Below are 25,322 nucleotides of genomic sequence, written 5' to 3' on the forward strand. Positions count from 1 at the left end.
CCAAAAATTCACGAACAAGCAATGAAGTGTCAACAGGTGCATTATCGTGGAACAAAAGCCATGAATTGTTTTGCCACAAAACTGGGCGTTTTTCCAGATTGCTTCACGCAAACGGCGTTGAACTAGTAGGTAGCACTCCTTATTGATTGTTTGACCTTGTGACAAGAATTCATGATGCCCTATGCCACTTTTTTCACGTTTTCATCGGTTGTTGATGTGCTTGGGCGTGTAGATCGTTCGTTATATTCAACGTCTTCTCAGCCATCTTGGAAACGCTTATACCACTCGTAAATTTCTGCTTTACTCATAGCAGACTTACCATATGCCTTTGTTAGCATTTAAAAAACTTCACTCTTCAAACCCACGAAATTAAAAAGTCTTCGTTACTTTTTGAACACACCTCGTACATCATCTTCTTCGTGCTCTTCTTGAATAGACACTTTGCATAAGGGTAGGTAATGAAAAAAAATTTCTTCGCCGTCAAGAAAGTCTCGTTGTTAAGTTTTATTAGTTTTATTGTGGGTGGTTGGTAAGTCTTTATTATTTTGCTTTTTTTCTACAAAGGAGACAGCCTGATCCAGCTTAGTTCTCTCAAAAATGGATAAGCGGGATGTATGGTCTTTTTTTTTATTGTTGTTTAGTTTTTGTCTTTTAAAAGCTAAGGCTCACAGGGCTTCTTTGTAGTAGAAGGTAATGTTTTTACCTTTTCTTTGGCATGTTGTTAAACTGTATTCCTGATTTTTTTTCTGATGTCGTATTTGGCAGCTGCTGCTGCTCTTTGTCTGTGCAGGTAAGCAGAAATATGTGAACGTTGATTGGGTTTTTATATGAGGCGTCTGCGTTAACATTCTGGAAGCCTAGTTTATATATTGTATTGATTTAGAAATCAGCAAGTTTGAGTCAGCAGCGTGTGACTTGAGAGCATAGGTCTTTTATCGAGTTGAGCCATAAAAGAAGCTGATGATAAGTCACTAATATAAATTTTATTCCGTACACGTATACTCTAAATTTATCTATGCAATATACTAAATCTAGGGCTTTTTTTGGAGAAGGTACAGTAATTACTTTTTCTTTAGGACAAGGTGCAGGATATAAAAGCGATGGGCTTATTTTTTTTAATTTCTTTTTGTGAGAGCACGCTCCTTATAGCTTAGCCTGAAGCATCTGTCGTTAGTATGAGCGTTTTTTAAAGTAAGAGTTGATTAAAATTAGAGGAGGGCATACTTCATTTCTTAGGATTTCAAATGCTGCTTCAATTTCTTTGTTCCACAAGAACTCCTAATACTTTTTAAAGTAGTCTATTTAAGGGTTTGGCGATAAATTAATGGCAGTAGCCAACTAATTCTAAAAGTTATTAAACGTTTTTCTGATTTTTTTAATTGGGAAAATTCTTGAGCTGCTTTTATCTTTTTTTGGCCAGGGTTAAGTCTTTTTCTACTAATCATGTGACCAAGATTATTCATTTCTTGTTATAAGAACTTGTAGTTTTCTGGCTGTAAGACTAAATTTGCTTCTTTTAGTTGCTCTTAAAATTGAATACTAAATTTATAGTGTTTATCAAATTCTTGGAAGTAAATGAACACATCATCAAGAAAATAAGCTGCTTCTTTACTGTTTGGAATTAAGGCAGCTATGAGGGCTCATAATATTAATGCACATGTTTTTAATTTAATAGGGCATCTCTTAAAGTAAAAAAGGTGCTAGATCACGCATGAAAGCAATTTTATGTCTGTCTCCTTTTCTTATTTCAATGTGGTGATAACTGGCTTTTAAATCGAAGACTCTGAAATATTTAGATGTGCCAATTTTGTCTAAAATATCTGCTATATTGGTTACGGGGTCATTGTAGTCAGGTATTACGTCATTGACTTTTCTAAAGTCCATTACGACTCTGTATTTTTTTTTGTCTGTCAGGTCCTGGTATTTTTGGCAAGCAGAAGACAAGCACCACGTAAGAGTTCATGGAAGGTTTAACTACTTCGTTCTGAAGCATTTCTTTGACTTGTCTGTTTATTTCTTTCTGTGAAACGGGAGGTTGACGGAAAGGCTTAATTTAAATGGGAGTACTAGTAATTGTTTAGATGCTTAGCTCCATAAGGTCCATAGTGGGTACTCTTTTACTTCCAAGATTAAATCAATCGGCATAGTCTACTACGATTTTTTAATGGTAATTTTTGATGCCTAAAATGTTCAAGACGTAATCAACTTAGAGTCTTTTGTTCAGATGGTGTCACGTTCAACTGTACTTATGTGTTTGAGATTTCTTTTTTTTGAGGTTCATCGCATATTTTTTTTTTATTCGTAATTTCAAACTTTTTGTACTATTGTTGGACCGTTTCTTTGCTTATATATTTTCTGAGGACTTTATTCTTTTGAATACGTCTCTATCTGTCTTTAAAATATTTAGAGCCCTTCTTGATACTAAGTGTTGTAATGTTTTTGAGGTGGGTTTGAATATTTCGCGAAGTCATGGTCTTTATTTTCATATCTAAATGATTATCCTCAGCTTTTAAGGCTTTCAAGGTTTTCGTTTTCCATGGCATTTTCGTTTATATCAAAATGTTGTGCATATAAAGTGTAGTTATGATTTTTAAATTCCGTGTTATTGCAATTATTGACAGTTTTGCAACATATAATCATAGGGTTAGAATATTTTTGATTTTTGAGAATGGATACTTGACTATTGTTGAGTTTGAATTTTTAGATTTGATTTTTGTGTCGAGGTTGTCTGTGTTATGATTTTTCAGATTTCAGACTTAGGAGCTTGTGTCATAAATCTTGGTATCTTAATTTTAGATTCAAGCTTTTGGTGTACCTTTTTTTTTTTTTAATTTGAGATTTCAGAGATTATTAGTAAATTAGAATTTTTTGTTTCTGGATGACTACTGAGATTGGATTGTGCACCTTTCGGAGGTTCTTAGTAAAAGTTCTCTTTTTTTTAAATGCGTGAGAACTTGTATGTAAAACTTGTGTATGCAACAGAATTTTCACGTTGTTTTTGAGGATGCTTGGTGTTATTTATTCTGGTTTTACTAGGTATTACGTTATTCCGTATCTTCAAGTTATTTTCATACTGAATAGTTTATACTTGATAAGTAAAAAATGTCTTATTTTCTATTTAGCTTTATGTTTCTGTGGCAAAATCATCATGTTTGTGTTACTATGCTGGCTTCTTCCAAGCTTTCTCTTTGGAATGAACCTGAGTTTTTTTATGCTTCTTGCCTGATTGTATCGTTGTAGGCCTATTTTATCGCTTTTTCAGTGACCTACTTTTTGCAATAGTTGCACGCTTTTTTATTGTTCTGATCATCATTAATTAAGTTTAAAGGTTGTTGCTGGGTGCATTGGTTAAATGCATAAGTATTTGGTTAATATGTAGGTGCAAAATCGATATGTGATAGTTGGCTCCACGACAATTTCTTTTTCGGGGACTGTGTGTATAGTGGTGTAAAAGAAAGGCTTGGACGAGTTTTGGTTGTGGATGGTGTAGCGTTGTACATGGTCGTGGCTTTGTGTGTGTCAACTTTACTAGTCTTACAGAAATATTAGCAGTTGTCTGCTGTGTGCCCTTATTTTTTACAAATTTGGCACTTTTCTAAAGTTTGGATTAAGTTTATTCGTGCATCTTGACTTTATCTATTGGTAATAATTTTTACTGTTTTTTGTAAATGTTTGGACTCATAACACAAAAACTCCCTTTTGATCTTTATAGTTTAAGCTGTGGCAGTTTTCAATTTTATTGCATGGCCTATTCATGCTTTAATTTCCCAGTGTAGCCCTTTAATGAAATGTATACTCGACAAGGAGATAGCACTCTCTCTCCGTTTTGTTTTCTTTTTTTTTGTTATAACGCTGCTAGTTCACCCATTATTCCATGGCATGTTTTTGTGGATCTGAAAATGTTTGTAAGAAATATTGCTATTTCTTCGATGGCCAAAGATCTTATTTTTTGTGGAGAGTGATACTTTTTTTAAGTGTTACATTTAAATTAATTTTGTTAAATCAGGTTCGTTTATTTTTAAAATAACGTGGTATGCTTCTCTACAGCCGTCTAAAAAAGTTGAGAGTTGGAAGTTTGACCCGTTGTACGTAGGTATCATTTCAATTGCATTTTTTATAAAAAAATTAAGCATAGGTGCCAGAGTTAAATGGCTTATATTATACAAACTATTCGTATTTTGGTAAGCGGCACTGGAGGAAGACTTTTTATAAGTTTTTATAAGTAATTTTCTAGTAGAAGTCAAGATCCATAATTTATTTTATAGCGTTGGTAAACTGTAATGCTCTCACGTATGGATTGAGTGGGGTGCTAAGGTATAGCTTCAAAAAATCTTCAGTAATTTCTATGTCATTTGTTCAAAGTTTACATATTTCTTGGTTGAAGTCTGCGATGGCTTCATTTTTCTAAATGGCAGTTATTTTTCTCAGAGAACTTATGTTTTTAGTTAGCAAATATTTTAATATGTTAATCATTAATTCGTTTTGACAAACACTTGTGACAATTTCTGTGTCTATTGTTCCTGAAAAGCATGTTCCTAATTTTTTAATTTGAGCAGCGCTTACGAGATTTATAGTGTTGGGTAGGTCTTCTTGTCTTCATCACCACGCCACACACTGAATGAACACAATTTAATAAATTTTATTTCTTTTAACCAATATTGAAAAAAAAGAATAAGTATCAAAAAAAAAAAAGTTTCCAAAAAGACTTTAATTTCCCACTCTGTTACGAACAAGCCCAGTGTGTGAAAATTAATTGCCGCATGTCATGGTGCAATTCGTAATTTTTTTTACGTTAATTTTTGTTTTGTACATAAAAATGCATTTAGTTGACTTATGAATTATGTTAATTAGCAATTTTTTAATGAAATATTTTATTTAATTAATAAAATTTAGAATAATTTTGTCTTAAATGTTTTTTCAGAAAACTTGAAAATTAGTATACTTTAGCAGATCACTTGTCGAATGTTTTACTTGATATTTATTCCTTTATTTTTAGTCTGTTACTTTTACAGTAAATAAATAATTGTTTATACAATTTTTTATACTTTTTGAAAATTTTCGAAAATTAAAAGAAATTTTTTTGTACTATACAAATACAATAATTTATTTTTATTGGCTTTTATTCTCTTACAATTTTTTTATTCGTGACTTCAGTTATTTTTTGACTTAAGGACGTTCTTTACATAATTAGTGGGAGAAAAGTTTAGAGAAGTAAGAGGGACGGTTATGGGTGCAGTAATGCGAGCAATTGTTTGACACATGTGTATGTACTCACATATGTGCTCTTACGCACAACTCATCCCCTCTTTCTAAACTCATTTAAAAACTAACTTTTAGATCTATTAAAAAATTTGATGCGATTATCTAAATTTCATCTTTTGCACCCGAATATTTGGGAGATTCCTAAAAATCATATAAATAACATTTAACATTTGATTTTTTGGTAAGGTAATATGTTGAATATTAATTTTATCCAATGTAACATGTATAAAACAATTAAACAGTCAAAAGCTGCACTACAGGATGGTTTTTTAATTAGATTTTGGGTAATAGATATTGACTAGGAAGAAGTGTGGATTCGTGTGTGATGGATGTAAGCGTAATGTTGCAGATCTTATCAGCATATGCAGTAGAAAATTGTTCTAAAATCACCGGAAGACTCGATCAAAGCTCACAGTATTGTACTGGCCAGCCTATATATTATATATTACATTTATTATATTGTGCCATTATATATTGTTTACAATCGTTTACTTATGAAATAATAACTAAAATTATGCCCAATCAACGTAGGTATACTAATTCCCATGATAATTGCATCACCTTCGAACACACTTCTCTTTCATACAAGGTAATTTTTATGCTCAAAATAATATTGCTTGCTATAAAACTTTGTAGAAGTATAACTTGATACTTGGGTACCTCAGCACCCACTGTCTACTAGTTGCTGTAAAAGTAGGTTTGATTCTGCTACTGTGAGTGAACAGCATTTTGAGTGTGTCAGTATTGCTGTTGTCTCTTGTCGATATGTAAAAGGTAGCGATTTTCTTAGGACAAATCTCCAATTGTTATGTCATGGCCCTTCTACGTAACCTTAGCATACTGGTGTGTGAATGCAGCGTGCAGCATACGGACAGCAAATGTGATTGTGTTCAGCAGTATTTGCAATGTAGTTGAAATTTTAATAGTAATTTTTTAGTACCTTAACAAATAATAGATGATCAAGGGTTAACAGTTTTTCTACGATGATCAGTGAAGTAGATTGCGTATTTAGATAGTAATATAATATAACAAATAAGTAGATAAACTATGGTGGCTCTGCATCCTCCCTAGCTGCCCCCTAGAGTAGTGGTGAAGATAGTGCGATACTGCGACAGGGGAAGGGGAGTACAATAAGATGAACTTGTAGACGGAGCATATTTTCTTCTTTTTTTTCTCTTTTTCTCTCTCGAACACTACCAGCAAGGTAGTGGGAATAGTACCGTACTGCGTCAGTAGTGGACCTTGTGCTGTAAGGCGGGGCCCATACGTTACATTTATATCCTGCTACGCAGAGTGCTCTCTTTTTCTTTCTCCTACTAATGGACAAAGGTTTAAGCGCTCTGTGTATGTGCATATGTGTATATGATTTACGTATGTATATATGTTCGATCTCTCATGCAAACATTATTGTTTATTCATTTAGCTTAAAAAAAGTAACTCGTACTCTCATGTGTGTATTGTATATATACACACATGCGCACACTTCAAAACATATTTACATGCATACGTATATTCGTGTTGTATAGAAGTAACTTATGCAGTTATTTTGCACTCATAAAATATGTATTAATGTCATGGTAAAATTATGCAGACGTCTGCACTACTCATATGATCTCTTTCCTTCTTTCCTGCGAACTCAGCCGTAGCAGGACATATTCTTCGGCTATATCAGGCGACCGAGCGAGTGGGAGCAGGGGCATAGCTACAGCGAGGTGAGTCAAGGTCATGTTGTTATTTTCAAAACATTGCTCAAATTTTTACCTGTTACAAGTCGTGATCTAATAAGCCCACAAGGTTATCGGTGTTATGTTGACTGGTTTTTACCTACGTAAATATGAGCATTTTAATGGAACACTAAACATATCAATAGTTCGCTTCTTTTAAGTCGGCAGGTATCAGTTGATTGATTTTATTTTTCTTGCCAAATTCATCATGAATAAAATTCTTGCATCACAGAATAAATTAATTCCACGCATACTGAATTTTTTTTGTAAATTCAACGGATAAAGTCGCAACGGAAAATCAAACGCGATTGCATTTTGAAGCTCGATTAGAAATGCTTGAAGCTTACTGGAAGCGATTAACCGATCGACATGAGGATCTAATAGAATACGAGGAACAATTAAAGGAAGACGAGTTTTTTAAAGCAGATCGTTACATATTAGTTGAGTCAGACTATATCAGTGCTAAATCTCGAATTCGCGATAGAATTGCCTTTATGAATGCAGCATCTCCGCCGAGTCAAAACCCATTGCTGGCTCCCACTATAAATAATTTTATTGCAGCAAAGTCTCATGTTTCGTTGCCTAGTCTTGCTCTCCCTTTTTTTTACGGTAAACACAGTGATTGGAAGAGTTTTAAGCAGCGCTTTACTTCTCTCATCATAGATAAGGCTTCAATTCTCAGAGTCGCGAAGCTTCAGCACTTGATGAATGCTGTTCAGGGTCAGGCTGCGCAGCGGCTTAAGGGACTCGATATATCTGACACGAATTTTGAAGTAGCGTGGGAAAAATTGGTTCGCAGATACGATAACTCTCGGATTCGGTTGCTTAATACTCTCGAGAATTTAATTCAGTTACCTCAAGTTAAAATGCGAAATGTACAAGATCTCAATAATTTAATCGACCAAGCTGAGTAAACGGTTTGCTTACTACGAGAATTACACTATCCAGTCGATCACTACGACAACTGAATTGTCCATTGCATAGCACGCAAACTTGATCTGAATTCTCGCGAGACTTGGAAAATATCGCCAGAGAATGCTGTTGGATTTTCTAAATACACTGATTAAATCAAATTTTTAGAACGACGTATTTAATCGCTTGAACAAGCTCGCACGACAGTTGATTCTCGCGATGGTCAGAGCAAAAATACGGCTAATATTAATTCACGCAACAATCAGTCTCATCGCGTGTCAGCTAATAACACGAGAGTTATTGACTCTTCAGACTCAAAGCAAGTTCCAGTATGCGATTCATGCCAATCTAGCCACTGGCTTCATTGTTGTTATAAATTTATCGGTATGTCAAAGGCTAAAAGACTTAAGTTCCGTAAAAAATAAAAATTATGCGTACATTGCTTGCAAACATCTCATTTTTCTGATAAATGCCCTTCTAATTTGCGATGTTTTACCTGTAGAGGTAAACACCATACAAAGTTGCACTTCGATAAAGATAATTCAAGGGGAAAGCCAAATCCTCGATCGAATATGTCTCATCAGAACGAGAACCCTAGTAACGGTGCAGGATCGTCACATGATCAGAATAACGATTTGACTACTGTAAACTCCCACAGCACTTCAGCAGGATCTGAAATTTTACTAGCTACCGCTTGAATTTTAATTTTAACCGTTGAAGGGCACCCACTTACGATTTGTGCACTTATAGACACAGCTTCGGAGCGAAGCTTTATAACTCAACGCGTAGCTTTGCAACAGAAGTCTAATTTTAAACGCACGTCCCTATCGATAGTCAGCATCGGTGCTTAATTGACGGCAAAAGCTAGTATTTCGCACAAAGCAGCTGCCACTTTATGTTTGATTTAGGGCTGGAAAGTAGTAGAAAAAAGCCAACAATAACTTTACTACAGACGTGTTAAATAGTTTTATTTTTTTAATTTATACAAGTAAGAAGTTATCATGAAACAAAACAAAATCGTTTTATGACACTTAAAAAACAAACTGTCCATGATGGAAATAAATATTGTTTAATTAACAGAATAAATTAATAAATTTCAATAAATTGTTCTGCCTGATATTTTTTACTACTTATCAGACATATACAAACCAATAATATAACTATTAGTCATTTAGTTTTATTACAATTCACCTCAAGTTGTGATTTTCATTATCATTTTATAGTATTCATTGCGATAAGGTTGTAACTCTGACATTTTAGAGCAATTTGGGGCCTGGATCTTGATTAAGCACTTTAAAAAACATTGCAAAGATATTTATATTTACTTACAAGTACCCTGATTTTTCAAGTAGTCTTATGTTGTATTAAAAATTACTAAAGAATACACAATACAACAAAAACAGTTAAGCAAGTTATAAGATTACTTCCTGTATATATAGGGTGGTTCAGTAAAGCTAACACTAGCTCCACGTCAAAAAAACCTCACCAGGGATCAATCAACGGGAAACTCTGTGTTTTCAAAGCCTGGCAGCCTTTATTGGCTAAAAAAACATATAGAAGCCGTTTGTTAGAAGATTTCAACGATACTTATTTATTTTCCAAATGTAGTAAGAAAAAAAATTAAAGCCATAGCGCCCCTCAAACCCGATTCGTCCTTGATGACGCTAGTTTCAGCTCCATACCTGCTTTTATCTTTACAACAGCATTTGAATTACTTACTATCAGTCAGAATAGACAGGGCAGCATTTTTCACAGATCCGTAAGAAATCCCGCAATTAAGTATTTTTCATTATGTGGAATGTGGAGCAATACAGTCAAGTGCAATGGCAAGTTAACATAATCTTATATTAAAAAACTCGTCTTTTTCTTCTACGCACATATTTTCTCGATAGGAAACAAGTAAGTGGAATAACAACAAAGAAAGAAGCAGCAATTGTCAGAGTTGGTGGCTCAGAGATGACGGTAGGCACTCGCGAAGGAAATACACAAAAGATTTGATCTCACAAAGTATTATAATAAACGTATTACAGCAAGGTCAGCTTTAGGCTGTTACAGTGAAAGTTGTTTAACAGCGGTAACGTGGCGATCAAGAAGAGAGAGTGTATCGGTCGGCTGCCGGAGAAGTAGAGTGAGTCGTCAGACGACCACGAAGAGCTCAAGTGATTGTAGTGCCCGATGTATCCATAAGGCGGCGCATGTGTGAGCAAGACGGGAACTTTGATTGCTCAAAGCTCACTTTCTTGACACTCCCTCCCTTTGAGTCAATCTAGAATTTCGTCTGAGATCCAATCAACTCTGAAAGTTACATCTGAAGATTGATTTTACTCTGAAGTTATGATTCGGTGGTCTCAATGGAATCATTGTCTTCCTGGTTTGACATATCTGAAATGAAAATAAGTAGTTACAATGTGCGATTCGTGTAAATGTAAGTCGATCATTGAATACTTAATATTTTATCTCTGAGGTAATTGTGGCTTTCTGTGGGCAACGGTTTTGTCATTATATCGGCTTCATTCTCTGAAGACGAGATCCACTGAACCTTAACTTTGTCTTGTTGCACACAGAATTTAATAAAATCTCCATGAGTATTTGCCATATGGCTCTTTGAACCCGTGGTTTCTCTCTCTTTTAATTGACTCTGAATTGTCTTTATGTCATCGTCGAAATTTTTCAATCTATGACAACCATCCATTTGAGTGCATTTTATTGCTGATTGATTGTCACACCAAATTGTGACTGGGTATAAAGTTTTTCCTATCATGTTTCTGATTGCCTTGTCCAGAGAAATCAATTCTTGACAAGCATCGCTCATAGCTAAATATTCAGCTTGACAAGTAGAGAGAGTTACATACGATTGTTTGTGGCTTCTCCAGTTTATAGTGTCTCCAAAAAGCTTTATAATAAAACCTCCTGTTGTTGAAGAATCCTCCAAGTCTCTGAAGCTGGTATCAGTCATGGCATATAAGTTATCTTCTTTTCCTCTGAATATCAAACTCATATCTAAAGTACCTCTGATGTATCTGAACACTCTTTTGACATCTTTCCAATCTTTTTCAGTGGGTTCCAATTGTCTTCTAGATAGGTAATTAACTGCATATGAAATGTCTGGTCTGGTAGCTCCTGCCAGATAGAGAAGACTTCCAATTGCCTCTCGATATGGAGCTTTTGTCCGCTGCGCTACTCCTGCAGTAGTAAGCTCTGAATTTTTAAGTTCTCTATTATTTACTTGTCTAGTTACCATTGGAGTTCTCTGAGGTTTGCTATCAAGCATGTTGAATCTTTCCAAAATTTTCTTCGTGTATTCTGATTGGGAAAGTGTTAAAATTCTTTGACTTCGGTCTCTGGAAATTTTTATACCTAGAAACTGTTTTGGTTCTCCCAAATCTTTCATCTGAAATGTTGTACAGAGTTTAGATTTGATTGCCATTAATCTACTTGCGTCATTTCCAGCTAACAGGATATCATCTACATACAGTACTAGAATAATCGTCTGATTATTTTTACGCCAAGTAAAAAGACAAGGTTCGTTTATGTCTTTTTCTAAGCCTAGTTTTATTGCTTCTTCGGTGAAGCGTTTATTCCATCTCTTTGGGCTGATTCGAAGACCGTAAATCGATCTTTTAAGACGACAGACCTTTTTGCTCTTGAATTCTTCTTCGCACTCTATTCCTTCTGGGATTTCCATAAATATGTCTTCTTCTAGTGTCCCATTTAGGAAACCGGACTTCACATCCATCTGACAGACGTCTAGGTCGTATTTGTTGACTATAGCTAGTGCTGCTCTGATAACTGCCAGTCTAGATACTGGGGCATAAGTTTCTCTGAGTTCATACTCCCTCCTGTCTTTAAAACCTCTGATAACTAATCTTGCCTTGTAAGTTATTTTACCTTCTGAGTCCAGTTTTCTTTTGAATACCCATTTCGAATCTATCGTGTGTACTTTAATACCATTTTTATCCAGGGAGGGTCGATCTATTATTTCCCACACGTTGTTAGATTCCATGGATTTGAGTTCATCAGTGATTGCTTCCAGCCACTTTTCTTTATCAACTGAATTAACCGCTTCTCTGAAGTTGATAGGATCTTGATTTGTTCTGGCTATAAAAGCATGAGTCAGTTCATCCTCTGAGTTTATGTTTTCTAAGTCGGTAATTCTTTTTAATGTGAAATTGATGTCAGGAGACGTATCTTTTTGCGCCAACCTCAAGTGGGACCATGTTGGTCTGTTAATTCTAGCTGTTCTGTCTGGCAGCTTTCTCGTCTTTGGCTCGATCTCTGCTGTCGTCTGATCAGCTTCTCTTTTCTTTGGTCGGCCTCTCCTAGCCTTGCTAGACTCGTGTGCATGATTAGGTTCTAGTATGTCTTCAGAATGTAGAGTTTTGTCATTTTCTGTCTCTGATTGGAAATTCCAGTTTTCCAAGATCTCGGTTTCATTGAGTTTTGTATTTCTTCTGATGTCTTTATATACTATTTTTTCATTAAACTTGACATTTCGAGAAATGAAGAATTTCTTGGTCTCTGGATGCCATAACAGGTACCCTGTTAGGGTAAAACCTACTACTATGGCTTTGAGTGCTCTCTCTGAGAATTTTGTTTTGGTTATTTGGATTTTAGCATATGCTAAACACCGAAAGCGTCTGATTTTGTCTAAATGGGACTTCTGACTCTGATTTATTTTACTTATTGGTGTTTCGGAATTAATACTTGAATGAGGAGTTCTGTTGTATATATGAGTGGCCACTTCAGTAGCCAATGACCACATGCTAGCGGGTAGTCCTGAATCGAGCATGAGTGCTCTAATTTTCTATTGAATGGATTTATTGAATCGCTCTGAAGTGCCATTAAGTTCAGGAGTGTGTGGTGGAGAAAATTCCCCCACTATCTTTTCTTTTTCCATAACCTCTGAGAACCTTCCTCCAGTAAATTCTGTTCCATTGTCTGTTCTAATATAACAAACCTTGGCATCTGTACCTAATAAACTTCTGACATGTTTGAGGTACTCTTCCAAACAGTCACCTGCCTGGTTTTTGTTTCTGACGGAGTATGCTTTGGCATATCTAGAATGATCGTCTATAAAGACTATGATAAAACGGTTATCTCCTGGGTACGAGTCTGGTTTTATGGGACCCATTGTATCTACATGTATTCTTTCTAATGGTCTGTTGGCTTTGACTCTAACCTCTGTGAAAGGTAATTTTTCCATTTTGGCTAATTTACATGTTTCACAGTCCATTATTGAATCTGTGAATTTTACTTTTGATAAAATGTCCTCAGATTTTTGTAATTGTTTTAAATATTTTAAAGATGCGTGTCCCAATTTAGTGTGCCACATCAGGCCTCCGTCTAACTTCTTCTGAATGTTAATAATGTTGTTGGAACTTACATCTGATATAATTTTGTCGATTTCATCTGAATTTCTGTTGTCTAAATCAATGTAGATTTTTTTCAGTAGCAGATTGTTTGGTTTTAGTGAAGTATGATCTTCTAATTGCTCTTCTGAATTATTGAGTTCATCTTTCTTCTCCCTCCCAATCTCAGACTGGGTATTCTCTGGACTGATAGACTCATCCATAGACTCTGAGTTTTGACTGTTGAGAATATCCACAATGTCTGTCTGAGATTGTGTCATGAACTCGTCCAGTGAGACTATCTGTGCCGAGAACTGATATTTATTCCAATTTCTAGTTTTTACAGTGGTTTGATTTTCAACTTCTAACTCTATTATCCAGTTCGGTTTCTCATATACGCCTGAGATATATATTTTTCCCGTTTCCTTGTCAAAGATTTCTAGATATTTGTCATCTAAATAGATGCCTAAACCGGCATCGGCAAATTGTCTTAAGGAGATCAAGTTGTTGGAGATGTCCTTCGCAGCTATCACGTTTGTTAATTTAAACTGTTCATTTAAATTTAGTTTAAAAATTAAGTCGCCTTTCCCATCAATAATGATGTTGGCTAAATCGTTTTTATTTGCACTTCTGATGAATTCATTGTTGCATTTTTTAAAATTTGTTAGGATAATTCCTTTGTTAACAACGTGATGAGTTGCTCCGGAATCAGCAATAAAAGATAATTTAGTTTTACCTCTGTAGTTATCTTTATAATTACCTAATAACATAGCCTTAAATTTGGTTGCTTGTTGTTGTTTGGCTCGTGTACTCATGTTACCTTGCTTTTTATTTACACGGCCATAACCTTTGAATTTAAAATTACCGTTGCCTTTGCCTCTACCATTACCTCTGAGCTTGCTATTGTTTTTACCTTTATTATTATTATTGTCATTAGAATTATTTTTAACATACCCATCTTTAGGATGATTCCTGTTTGGGCATGCATCTCCCTTGTGGTACTCGAGATCCTGGCAGTAAAAACAGTACCAGAGTCGATACTGGCTTAGAGGACAGTTAATGAGTCTGTGACCGAGTTTGTTGCATCGGAAACACTTAGTGTCCTTATTCGCCTGGTCGTTGACTCTCTGACTGCATGTAGCCATGTTTGCCCTGGCCTGCTCTAAATTCAACTCTGATTGATTTCTTTCAGCCTGCAATTGTATTAGACTTGTCTTCATGTCTTCAAGACTCATCTCAGTATTTGTGGTCTGTCGCCTAACCATGTTGGCTGTACGCAGCTCTGAGAATTTGTCTGCCACGGCTTGGTAAAAGGCTGACCTCTTTTCCTCCTCAGTCAGAGGTACCATACCGTCTGAGTTTTCATACTCTCTTACTATATGATCAAACCTGTCAATAAAGTCATTGACTTTCTCTTTCGTTGTAATTTTAAGACGATATAGTTTGGCTCTGACTGACGAGGCTGTTATATTGGCTTCAGCCATTCTAAAGGATTTTAATTTATTTATAATTTCTCTAGGGTCTACAATGTTTAGTACCTTCTTGTGATAGTATTCATCTAAGTGATTAATTAGCAATTCTCTAACTAGACTCTTCTTAAATTCGATTTCATCTGAAGTGTATTTATCAATTAAGTTACTATTTTCTATGAAATCTGAAAGATCATTAGTTTTTAATTCTGAAGTTAAGTGATCAAACCAAACATTGAAAGACCCTTTTTGAGTCAGAATGTAGTTTTTCTTAAAAAAAGGTTTAGAAGTATTCTTATTTAAATCAATTGATTTTCTGAGATTGTCTAGTGCATTATTTAGATTATCGAGTCTATCAGTGTCATCTAAGCTATCTCGATTATATGGTCTCTGATTAATGTTACCAAAGGGGTTTGGGAGAGGATTATTATAGAGAGTAAAGTCACTCATATTCGTGTTTCTTTGAAACCTCTGATCGTTAATGGTAGAGTTAAATAAAGGTGGTACCTCTGAGTTTCTATGGGCTCTCTGAGAGTCCTGGATGGACTCTGTGGCACGTGTCAAGCTGTCAATCTTAGTGGATACTAGATTGAGAGCTTTGGTCATGAGGTTGGCAGCCTGAACAAACTCCGGAATCTTTTCTGTTGCACTGGACATGGCGTCTGCCGCCCTTTCCATCTTTGTTGACAGTGTTAAAAGCTTGTCAACCGCCGTATCCCAAGATTGGATTACTTCTGCTTGTTCGACTCCAACGTTCCTAATTTCAACAATCTCTGGTTGCTGAATGGTGTTGTCAGTGTCCTCTGATCTTAGTTGAGGGGTAGTCGTGTTCTCCAACAACTCTGAAATTGTGAATCATGTCTCTAGATTGTTTGGATTTTGCAGAAGTTGATGCTGCTGGTTTTATATTGCCAGCACCTCGATAGGCCTCTCTGATATAAATGATTCACACTCTGATACTCTGGAAAGAACAAGTAGGAGAAAAAAATATTCTCACCTTTCTCTGAGTTGACAACTGGTAAATCTTGAGGACTGTCCCTTGGAGGTGTTTCGGTAAAGTTGGACTCTACGTTTATTTGGGACTCTTGGTCTTGTTCATTCTTCTGAGAGACAGCCCTCGTTGTTATTGTTGACACACATCTGAATATACCAAACACAAGAAATTAATATGCATGCATGCATTTATTATGTGGGCGTGTTCTCGTACACGGACGGCACTGCCTGCCCGGTTGGAATCAACACCTGGCTTGTTAGCCCCGCTAACCTCAAATCTCACACACTTGCTCCCTCCCAACTCGTGTCACCGCACTGCGTGTAACTCGAAAAAAACGTGGGAAAGAGGTGCACTCGCGCATGTAAAACCGAAGCTTCGCGAGAAAAAAAAACTAACAGCCCCTCTCCGCAATGGTTAAGAAGGTCAACTGCTGCGGGAGTTTATTAACTTGCAGCACCGCTTGCAAGTTACGTACCTATAGGTACATACACCTATTCGAAGGATGTAGATTTATCCAACTGACAGCACCAAATAAGTAGGAAAAAAAATGTACTCTGAATAAGAAAGGAAGTAGTGAAAAAAAATTTAGCCTCTTCAAGCAAGAATTCGCGTATGTTGTTCACGTGCTTGTAGCTCTCGAGGCCCGTGCGCGCCAAAAAATGGCGGCCTCGCTCAGGTCTGCGTGATCGTGGTGTTCGCGCGGGCTTTTATTATATCGACCACCAGCACGCACTTCTACTTTGAACTACGCTGGCCGCACGCGGACAATGAAAAAAAAAAAACTTTAACAGCACTGTGCCCTGCACCATTCGCTCATGCACATTATCACCCTGACGCAGGAAACACGATATGGAACCTCTGAAGCAAGACACTCTGAAAAATTACTCACTGCTTTCCTCCTCTAAAGCCCTTCATGGCAAGGCTGGCTCGTCCTCTCGAGAAAAAAAAAGTGGGGTCCATAACCTGTCAGAGTTGGTGGCTCAGAGATGACGGTAGGCACTCGCGAAGGAAATACACAAAAGATTTGATCTCACAAAGTATTATAATAAACGTATTACAGCAAGGTCAGCTTTAGGCTGTTACAGTGAAAGTAGTTTAACAGCGGTAACGTGGCGATCAAGAAGAGAGAGTGTATCGGTCGGCTGCCGGAGAAGTAGAGTGAGTCGTCAGACGACCACGAAGAGCTCAAGTGATTGTAGTGCCCGATGTATCCATAAGGCGGCGCATGTGTGAGCAAGACGGGAACTTTGATTGCTCAAAGCTCACTTTCTTGACAGCAATAAAATATTCTCTGTCACCATTAAAAGCTGCATGTGATTAATGTATTTTAAGGGTGTGAAATGTTCATGATGCATGCATGCATATGTATATATATTTACACAAAATGCTATAAGTTGTTTTTATTACTATCTGCATTATTTACTATATTAAAATTGAAAACAAATTGTAAGATACATTTATTTTTTAACCTACGAATTTTGCAAAGTACTAAAAATTTTGAAAAAATAGATGGAATCTCAGTTATTTACCGTGTATTTTCCCAGAAGTAAAATTTTAATCCTTGTGATATTTATTAATGAAACTATTGGCACATAATGACGTATCATTGGCACTGGACGCGTTGCGCTCGACTTTGCTGCTGTTACGTCTGTGCGACGATTTATTTTTGAGTCTAAGTTTGCGTTTAATGACTTGGAACTCACACTAGGCGCGTAGGTGGTACGCGGGGCTAGAGGGTAGTAAAATTAAGCAGAAAGAAGTATTTGCAAAAAATGAGCATGGTTGTTGTGCAATATCTTGATTTACTTACTCGCGGCACGCCTAAGGTATGTTAAATTTACCCGGAGTGGCGTGTCGAATGGGTGACTGTTCGCTGCCTAGAAACTACCTGTACCTATACGAGTAAAGGTATTATTTCTACGGTTGATGGTATTTTAACTCGCGACCCGACTTAAATCCATCAATACCACCACGAGTACTGGTTTTTATTGTGTTCTTAGGTACAATTTAACAGATATTTTATTACCTGATACTCCACAGGTACCACTGCTGTAGCGAGTAATGGTGTCCACGTTTGATCTCATGCTTGCACGGAAAAAGAGAAAAAAAACAGGAAAAAAAAAATATATATATATATATATAGTATAAACTTTAAACACTTAATTTAGATTTGAAATGCGGCGAACCAGTGCGAACAGAGGCAAGTGACATCCAATTAAAAATATACCATGCTTGTCAAAGACTAGGTGATAGCAAAGGTGGACTCTAACTACTCCGTCTACCGCTCAAGGGCTGAAAATTAAGTTATTTTTCAGGGCCTCCAGGCCTTTTTATAGGGAGTAGTGGATCTCAGTCAGAGAGTGACGCTGGAAAACTTACTCGGAAAAATCTTGCAAAAATGACATTAACCAAAAATCCAATTGGCTGGAACTGCTCTTGTTTAGCTACTCTGAACTTGACACTTTCCACATCCAGCTCCCTTTCCTCTGTACATCAAGAGAAGAGAAGGTGATTTCCTTACTCGTGCCCTTTCCTTCCCCTGTGTCCAAATTTCACAGAATTTAGATGCAACTTAAAACTAACATAAAAATAGTATATTATTGGTATTTACTAATGCTAAACATCGTTGGCTTATTCAACTAAACTAGTTGCAGAAAGAGTGGTAAAAATTGCTTAACAATGTATTTAATGCTTGCGTGAATAAATCATCGGCATAGTTATGACATATCTATTAACACTGATATTTAGACATCAGTAAGGGTGATTGTTGCCATAATAACTTATAAATATAATATAAGTGGTAGCAGTTATAATAGTGAAAATGATAGTAAAAATAATAATAAGAATGATTATAAAAATAATAATAATAATTATAGTAAGAAAAATAATAATATCAATAACAATAATAGTAACAATAATAATTGTAGTTTTAAAGATAATCAAGAAAATAATAGTACTTTGCCTGCCACAAGTTAATATAATTAGACTTACTGGTAGTTTTAACTGTTTATAACGTTGTAAAAATAATACGAAATTTTGGTAGAGTTGTAGTCAACATGTTGTGTAATGCTAGTCGTTGGAGAGGGAGTTGGCTCGTGGTACCCTATAAAATTGAAAATTCCATTACCCCTATCGAGAGCAGGAGTATAAGCTCTCTGTGTCTCTTTTGATATCTCCGAGTCAGGAAAAGGGGGTTAACTTTTCCGGTTTCATTTAAAAAAGTGTTAGAAATTAACTTAATTACAAATAAGACCTTTTTAGTATGCTTATAAGGTTTTTGATGTGATAAAAATGGGTTGATCGCTCAATCATGAGGCTGCGAACATTAATGGTAAAAGTTGGATAGGTCTCCGTAAATTAATAAGGTTGTTCTACTAACTATACCATAGTTAACATGTAATGTTGTTATTTGCTAACAGTGTAGTGTGTATGGGTTGTTTCTAACTGTTTGTGGGAATTTTGGAATTTTCTATTATTTTCGCTCATTTGTCTGTATTACTTTTAAGTTATCCTAATATTTTACTTTATGTTGTTTAATGCTAATCTAAATTTATATTCGCATTTTATTTCACTCCTCACCTTAACTGTTCCCAGTTAAACTTTTGCATCTACGGTTACTTTATTTTTATACATCGAAAAATGTTTTGTTTGTTTTTCACTTCTGGTCAGCATAGGCCAGCGTGCATTTACATGAATCATTATTATGCTGCAGGTATGAGTAACCTGCTGGTAATTCACCTTTTTTTAGACCCACGTTGATCCTTGCTTATAATACTTCTACAACAACATTCCTAAGAAATGAGCAGGGAAAAAATATGTTGGTAATTTTTGTCTACTGACATAACACTTCTCCACATCTCGTACAACCACATAAAAGTTGTCTTTGGCATTTGCTAAAATGATACAAGAAATGTCACTCTTTTGAACGGGACTACCAGATACAGTGTACACAACGCCATTTTTAAGCTTTAACAGCTTACAGTTTCTTTGTTTCGTCATTTTCTGAAAAATAAATAACACTATCTAAAAGTGTTTTTCAAATTTCATAGTGATTCGTAATAATGACATAGGATCTAAAAACCTGAGATATTCGGTTTTATTGCAAGACAAATCTACTTATACTTACAAATATTGTAACTAACAGATTAATTATTTTTTTTAAAAGAATAAATCCAATTGTCAGAATTTTTGATAATTTACAGAAAGGGTACATACATCACGCAGTGGTGGCCAACACTCAGACAATGACAATATTTTTTCATGATCAGTGGCTGATGTTTTTTACTAGAGAGACAATGTAGTTTATTCGTCTCTTGAATAAGCGATAAATAGTAGTAGTTAAGTAAGGCTATGGATCAGTAGTTATTTTGTTATTATTATTGAAAACATACTCATTAGAGTACACTATTATTGAGGTAGTACATTTCAGTAACAAAACAGAAATATGACATTCTTTTATAATATTTGTGAAAAGTTGTAGTATTAGTTATCACAATAATTAAATTTTAAATTTAAAGATAGCGTGCTGTGTTTTTATTTCTTTAACTATTCCATACCTCTAAGATATCTGCATTCTAACTAAAGTGTCAGCCACAGTAGGTAGCTTTAATACTAATTATACGTTTTAAGTTACAAAAGAATTTGTAAAAGTTTGCAAAAAAATTAATTCAGTTCACTGTCTCGGAAAAAGATAAGCCTAGCTCACCAAGCTGGAAAGAGAATAAGTTCAGTTCACCAAGCTTGAAAGAAAGAAAGTTAAGTTTGTCAAGTTCAGAAAGAAGTTTATCACAGAGTTTTGGGCCTTCATGTTCTGAAATAGACAAGTCATAGACTGCTTATAATATACGATAAATATATAAAATTTTATAACATTTGTAATAAAAATCAAAAATTTTTATATAAAATCGAAAGTATCTCACATTATTTAATCACATAATATATTACATTACTAGCAGCCTCCTGTCTCGGAATTGCCTGAGACTCACTAAATGAAACACCGTAGTGTGTTGACTTGTAATGTCAAACGTTATCAGTAAAGAATTATACATCTATCTTTGACTTTTCTGAGAACAGAAATCTTCTTATCAAAAACACTAATATTCAAAATCCATACAGTTTACTAAGTCAAATAATAAGCTGTAAAAAACAAAAAAATTATGATTGTGCTAAGAAATACCGTGCGTTGCTTATACCATAGAATAATCACTGGGCCCTAGAGGGCCGTTGATTTTTAGGTTTTCCTGTATAATCTACGAAAAGGGCTATTTTTAAAAGCTGTAAAAATGTAAGACTTACAAAAAAAAAAATAAAATAAAAATATCTTTTTTCTCTTATCTCAAAGCTTTATTACCAGAGCAACAAAGGCCTGGAGATTTATCTGCACACTTTTTATCACCACAAAAATATAAAACCATATTCTACCCATTAAAAAATCTGAAAGATTTAAAAAAAGACAGTCAGGGTTATGAGAGAAAACTGCTCCCCTTCTGATGAAACTGAAAGTTTTCCTCCAATTCGCCGTTTTGCATTTTTCATCATGATAAAGACTTTTGTGAGCTCTAAAGACTGTTATTTGTTAACTTTGTTGAGTTTTAATGTATTTGTTGGCGAGGTAGTTTAACGTTCGATGGCCCTAAAAGATACAGTGAGCTTCTTAAGTAAACGCTATCTTGACTAAAGTTTCCAGTACACGTGACTGCCTCTATATCTCAGGGTGATCTTCTGTGGCCTGTTATTGTAGGACCGGATTGATCAAGAGAAAGACTTCAATGTCTAAAGCATTGGATCTAGTTGTAGAGCTCTTTCTCTTTCCTAACGCCTTCTGGTATTACACTGAAGACGTTGGTGACGTAAAGCACCTTCTTCCTTTTGCAGACTTAGTTATTTTAGTGATTTAAGGAGAGATATTAGTTCATGATGCTTGCCCGTTGGAGACTGTCCCATTTGCTAAAGTTTTATTTTTTCTTCATAGCTATTGGGCTCATTCAGCGCAGACCTCAGAGAGATGATTTCTGGTTCAACGCTTGGAGTCAAGAAGGTACTATAGGGTCGTTGGTCACCAGGGTTCCCAGGCTTGCGGCGAACAGCTCCGTTCGTGACGTCTGCCACTGAATGACTGACTGAATGTAATAGTAGCCGGCTTTGTATGTTTTTTAAGTCAACGAATTGTTCCCGGAAATGGTAGTAAAAATGAGTTTATTGGCAAAATAGTTTAATTTACGTGGCCGTTAAAAGAATCGATCAAATTAATAATTATGTAGAGAAAGTAAATACTTATAATGGCTTAAAAGGGAAAGCTTCGATACTACCAGCCTTTTCCTATTATTATTCTTGTTGATAGAGCTGGCTGCGAATAGTTTTAATCTTACCTTCAGAGTTTTTGTGTACAAAGACCGTGCTGCAAGTAGGTACGCCCCACTGATCAAAGAATATCTTGTATTTGAGTCGTACCTTGGATAATCAACCGTTCTTTATTAGTTAAAAAAATAGGCGTGAAAAATACCTTATCTGTGGGTATGCCGTTGGAACAACCACTGAGAGCGAGGCCGTTGTGGCTGCTCAAACTTGTCAGGATTGTTATTCTTAGCTTGCTGTTGAAATATAATTTGCACTGGTAGCCCCAGGACGATTTGAAGCATAGCCATGAAACCCCAAAATGCTAGAGAAGATTGTGATTTGGCTAGACACGTCTCAATTAGCTAAAGTTTGTCTATCCATAAATACTCAGCTTTGAGTATAACAGTATATGGTCTATGTGCATTGAATTTAAATTGTCTTTATTAAATTGTTGCAAGTCAAACACTTATAAAATTAAAATACAAATTAGTAAGACTTGATCACTTCATGGTACATGAAACTATCATGACATAATGACGGGTGATTTTATCTATTAATTGTACAAGAAAACCATTTATTTTTTTTAGTTTATTGCTATGGGAGTATCTTACATATTTCTTACAGAATTTTATTTCTATTTTACAGCAATCTTAAAAGACTTTGGCAGGTTTGTTTTGTTACCTTAAAGTTTAGATATTATATTTTATAATTGTATTCAACACAACCAAAGTGTAATTCCTCAAAGGGCCATTAGGTGAGCTAGTGTCAGTGATAAGAAACCCAACAATTTTTTAATACAATTAATAAATAAAATATGCACTCAAGCAAATAAGAATAAGCAACAAGAAGCCTTATAGTTTTGATTAATAGAAAAATTAATAGAAAAATGTGCTCTTACAGTAAGTATCAGCAACTTAATACCTAACAGATTTAAGTACTATTAATTAATAAAATGGACTGATAAGTGAGCAAGCGTGAGTGATAATAAATAAATATAGTTTTTAAAATTTTTAAATGTTTTTAATGAATAGAATAAGCTCTTAGGTGAGAAGGTGTTTGTGATAAGAGATCCAACAGTATTTTGATATTCTTAATGAATAAAATAGGCTTTTAAAGAGAATTCATTGGCAATTAAAAGCATTGGCAATAAGAAACCCAACAGATTTTAGTATGACTATTGTTATTATTATTATTTTTTTTATTATGATTATTATGATTATAATAGTTATTGTTACTATGGATTCTCAAATGTATTTATACTCAAAGTTTAAAAACCCATGCAACTCTATTTTTATTAGAATATACTACTGAAATGTTCCGTACCTATAATATATTATATGTTTATTTTCAATAATAATATAGCTGTTTAGCTTTAAGACCTTTGAGTTCATATATGTTTAAATATAAATACCATCAACAAATTATTATTATTTTTTTTTTTTTTTTTTTTGTGAACTAACATATTATAAATAACCACTTTATTGAAACCACATGTTGCATAGTATTCCTTTATGCAAAGACCGGTAGTTTTAACCTCCAATTTCTCTCAAACAATATTTCCTTGATCTAACTTGATCGAAATTTACTCAGAAACTTTTTTTTTGTTCATTAGCCACAGTGGATGTAAATAAGTAAAATGCCTAACCCATTTTCCCACTACTACATCCACTGGGAAGGTTAAGTAGAACGGAGAATGCTCTCTGTCATACTTAAAGAGACTTCGATTAATAAATAAAATTTTGTTTCAATTTGAATTGACTCACAAAATTTTGTTATTTTGCTTGTCTATGTATATGGTTATATTTTGTGGGCACATTTATTTTATATACCTTACGTTAAACTTATATTTTTTTTAGCTAAAAACTTACTTGCACATTTTCATGAAAATATATGATTTATGCCAACAACTCGCGGTGTTCAAAGTACATGACATCATACTATAACGAAAAATTTTGTTGTATCCAAGGTATATAACAAATATCATAATGAATAAGCCTAATGTTTTATGAAAAGTTGAATTAGTAAATCTTATTGTGATTTATCCTTATTTTTAGATTTACACTTTTTATACTTACATTTATTTAGTTATACTTATAATATAACAAAAAAAAACCGTTTACATAGTATTAGAGCCGAATGTTCTACACTTTTTAGAAGAAGGAGAAATGTTATTGCAAGTGGGAAAAAACTGACGTGATGAGCGAGCAAGAATTACCAAAAACCAGCAGTCCCAGCAAGGAATCGATAGAGAGTAGTAAGATCGACCCTACACCTCAGTGTCCTTCTCTGGTGGCTCTGCCAAGACCAAGCGAATAAAATCAATACAAATAATGTTAGCTCTATATACTCAGAAAAAAGACTAACTTTTTATGTAATATATTAAAATCAACGAATTTTAATAAATCACGAACTTATCTATAATTTTGGAGCATTTGTATCTATTATTTGCTTTTGGTATACATATAAACGTAGTAAAGATGACTTTTGGGCTCGTACCCTAAATTTCTTCTTTCCATCCACATATTGAACACCTCTATTCAGTGAGATATCGAGAAGGTGACAACCAAAGTGAAGATTGCTCGTGAGACAAAGTCACCAGAACGAATATCAGATAAGTACATCTATCGTGGACATTCGAAAACTTTTCCGAAATAGTTTGCATGAAAGTACTAGTATTGCTGACACCAAGAATGCTTCTACTCTATTCTGACTCCCCTAAGATCATCTCCAGGAATATTAGAATATATTTATACAAAACATGCTCCGTGTATAAGGTTGTTTATAACATTTTACTCCTTAATTTTGATAATACATAAAAATATTACAGAACCATAATTATCAAATCATGACAACATTTATCACGAATTGTCTATGCCCTATATATTCACACACACACATCGATCCATATTTTAGTGAAGTAACAAACAGGTCAAGGCCGTTCGAATTCTTGGAAATCCGTGTACGAGAAGGCCGTTGAGTCAGTTCACTAAACGTACTAAAAAATAAGCACTCTAGGTGCGCAGAGACCTTGAACAAGCTATAGAAGCTTATAATACTTATTAAAATTATTTAAGTTAATACCATGCAAAGTGAATTTGTTACACTTTCTTAAGCAATCTGCAAATACTGTTTTAATATTGATCTATATTTTTTTATAGTTTATAATGGCTGTTATTTATTTGTTTCCTATTACTAGTCCTTATTTTAATTGTGTTCTACTACTGGGTCTTTTACCTTACATAATGTACCTGCAGCTTATACATTTTCATACAAAATT

General features: G+C 34.8%; 2 protein-coding genes across 2 annotated transcripts; one reads left to right on the forward strand and one right to left on the reverse strand.

Moving 5' to 3' along the window:
* Positions 1–7,318: 7,318 nt before the first annotated feature.
* LOC149373750 (uncharacterized) lies at positions 7,319–7,900 on the forward strand. The gene has a single exon (XM_089595749.1). It carries the CDS (start codon positions 7,319–7,321, stop codon positions 7,898–7,900), a length of 582 nt encoding a protein of 193 aa, XP_089451875.1.
* A 2,330-nt stretch (positions 7,901–10,230) lies between these two features.
* On the reverse strand, positions 10,231–23,921 carry LOC149373751 (uncharacterized). Its single transcript, XM_089595750.1, has 9 exons — positions 23,914–23,921; positions 15,713–15,855; positions 15,162–15,557; positions 14,201–14,858; positions 13,282–14,146; positions 12,856–13,167; positions 12,579–12,702; positions 10,344–12,479; positions 10,231–10,280 (listed from the first exon to the last, which is right to left on the reverse strand). Exons 1-9 carry the CDS (start codon positions 23,919–23,921, stop codon positions 10,231–10,233), a joined length of 4,692 nt encoding a protein of 1,563 aa, XP_089451876.1.
* Positions 23,922–25,322: the final 1,401 nt, after the last annotated feature.

Source organism: Copidosoma floridanum, unplaced genomic scaffold (genome assembly GCF_036245765.1).
Source record: "Copidosoma floridanum isolate Cflo_tuat_1 unplaced genomic scaffold, Cflo_Japanese_pri ptg000027l, whole genome shotgun sequence".
In the NCBI taxonomy this organism is placed as follows: domain Eukaryota; kingdom Metazoa; phylum Arthropoda; class Insecta; order Hymenoptera; family Encyrtidae; genus Copidosoma; species Copidosoma floridanum.

Bases quoted from the DNA above. Each gene is read 5' to 3' on its own strand.
- LOC149373750 (XM_089595749.1), top strand. From the start codon at position 7,319: ATGCTTGAAGCTTACTGGAAGCGATTAACCGATCGACATGAGGATCTA.
- LOC149373751 (XM_089595750.1), bottom strand. The intron at 14,859-15,161 runs GTGACTTTACTC...AATACACTTCAG, and splicing joins TCAAAGAAACACGAATATGA to ATGAAATCGAATTTAAGAAG. The intron at 10,281-10,343 runs GTATTCAATGAT...TTTTCATTTCAG, and splicing joins CCTCAGAGATAAAATATTAA to ATATGTCAAACCAGGAAGAC.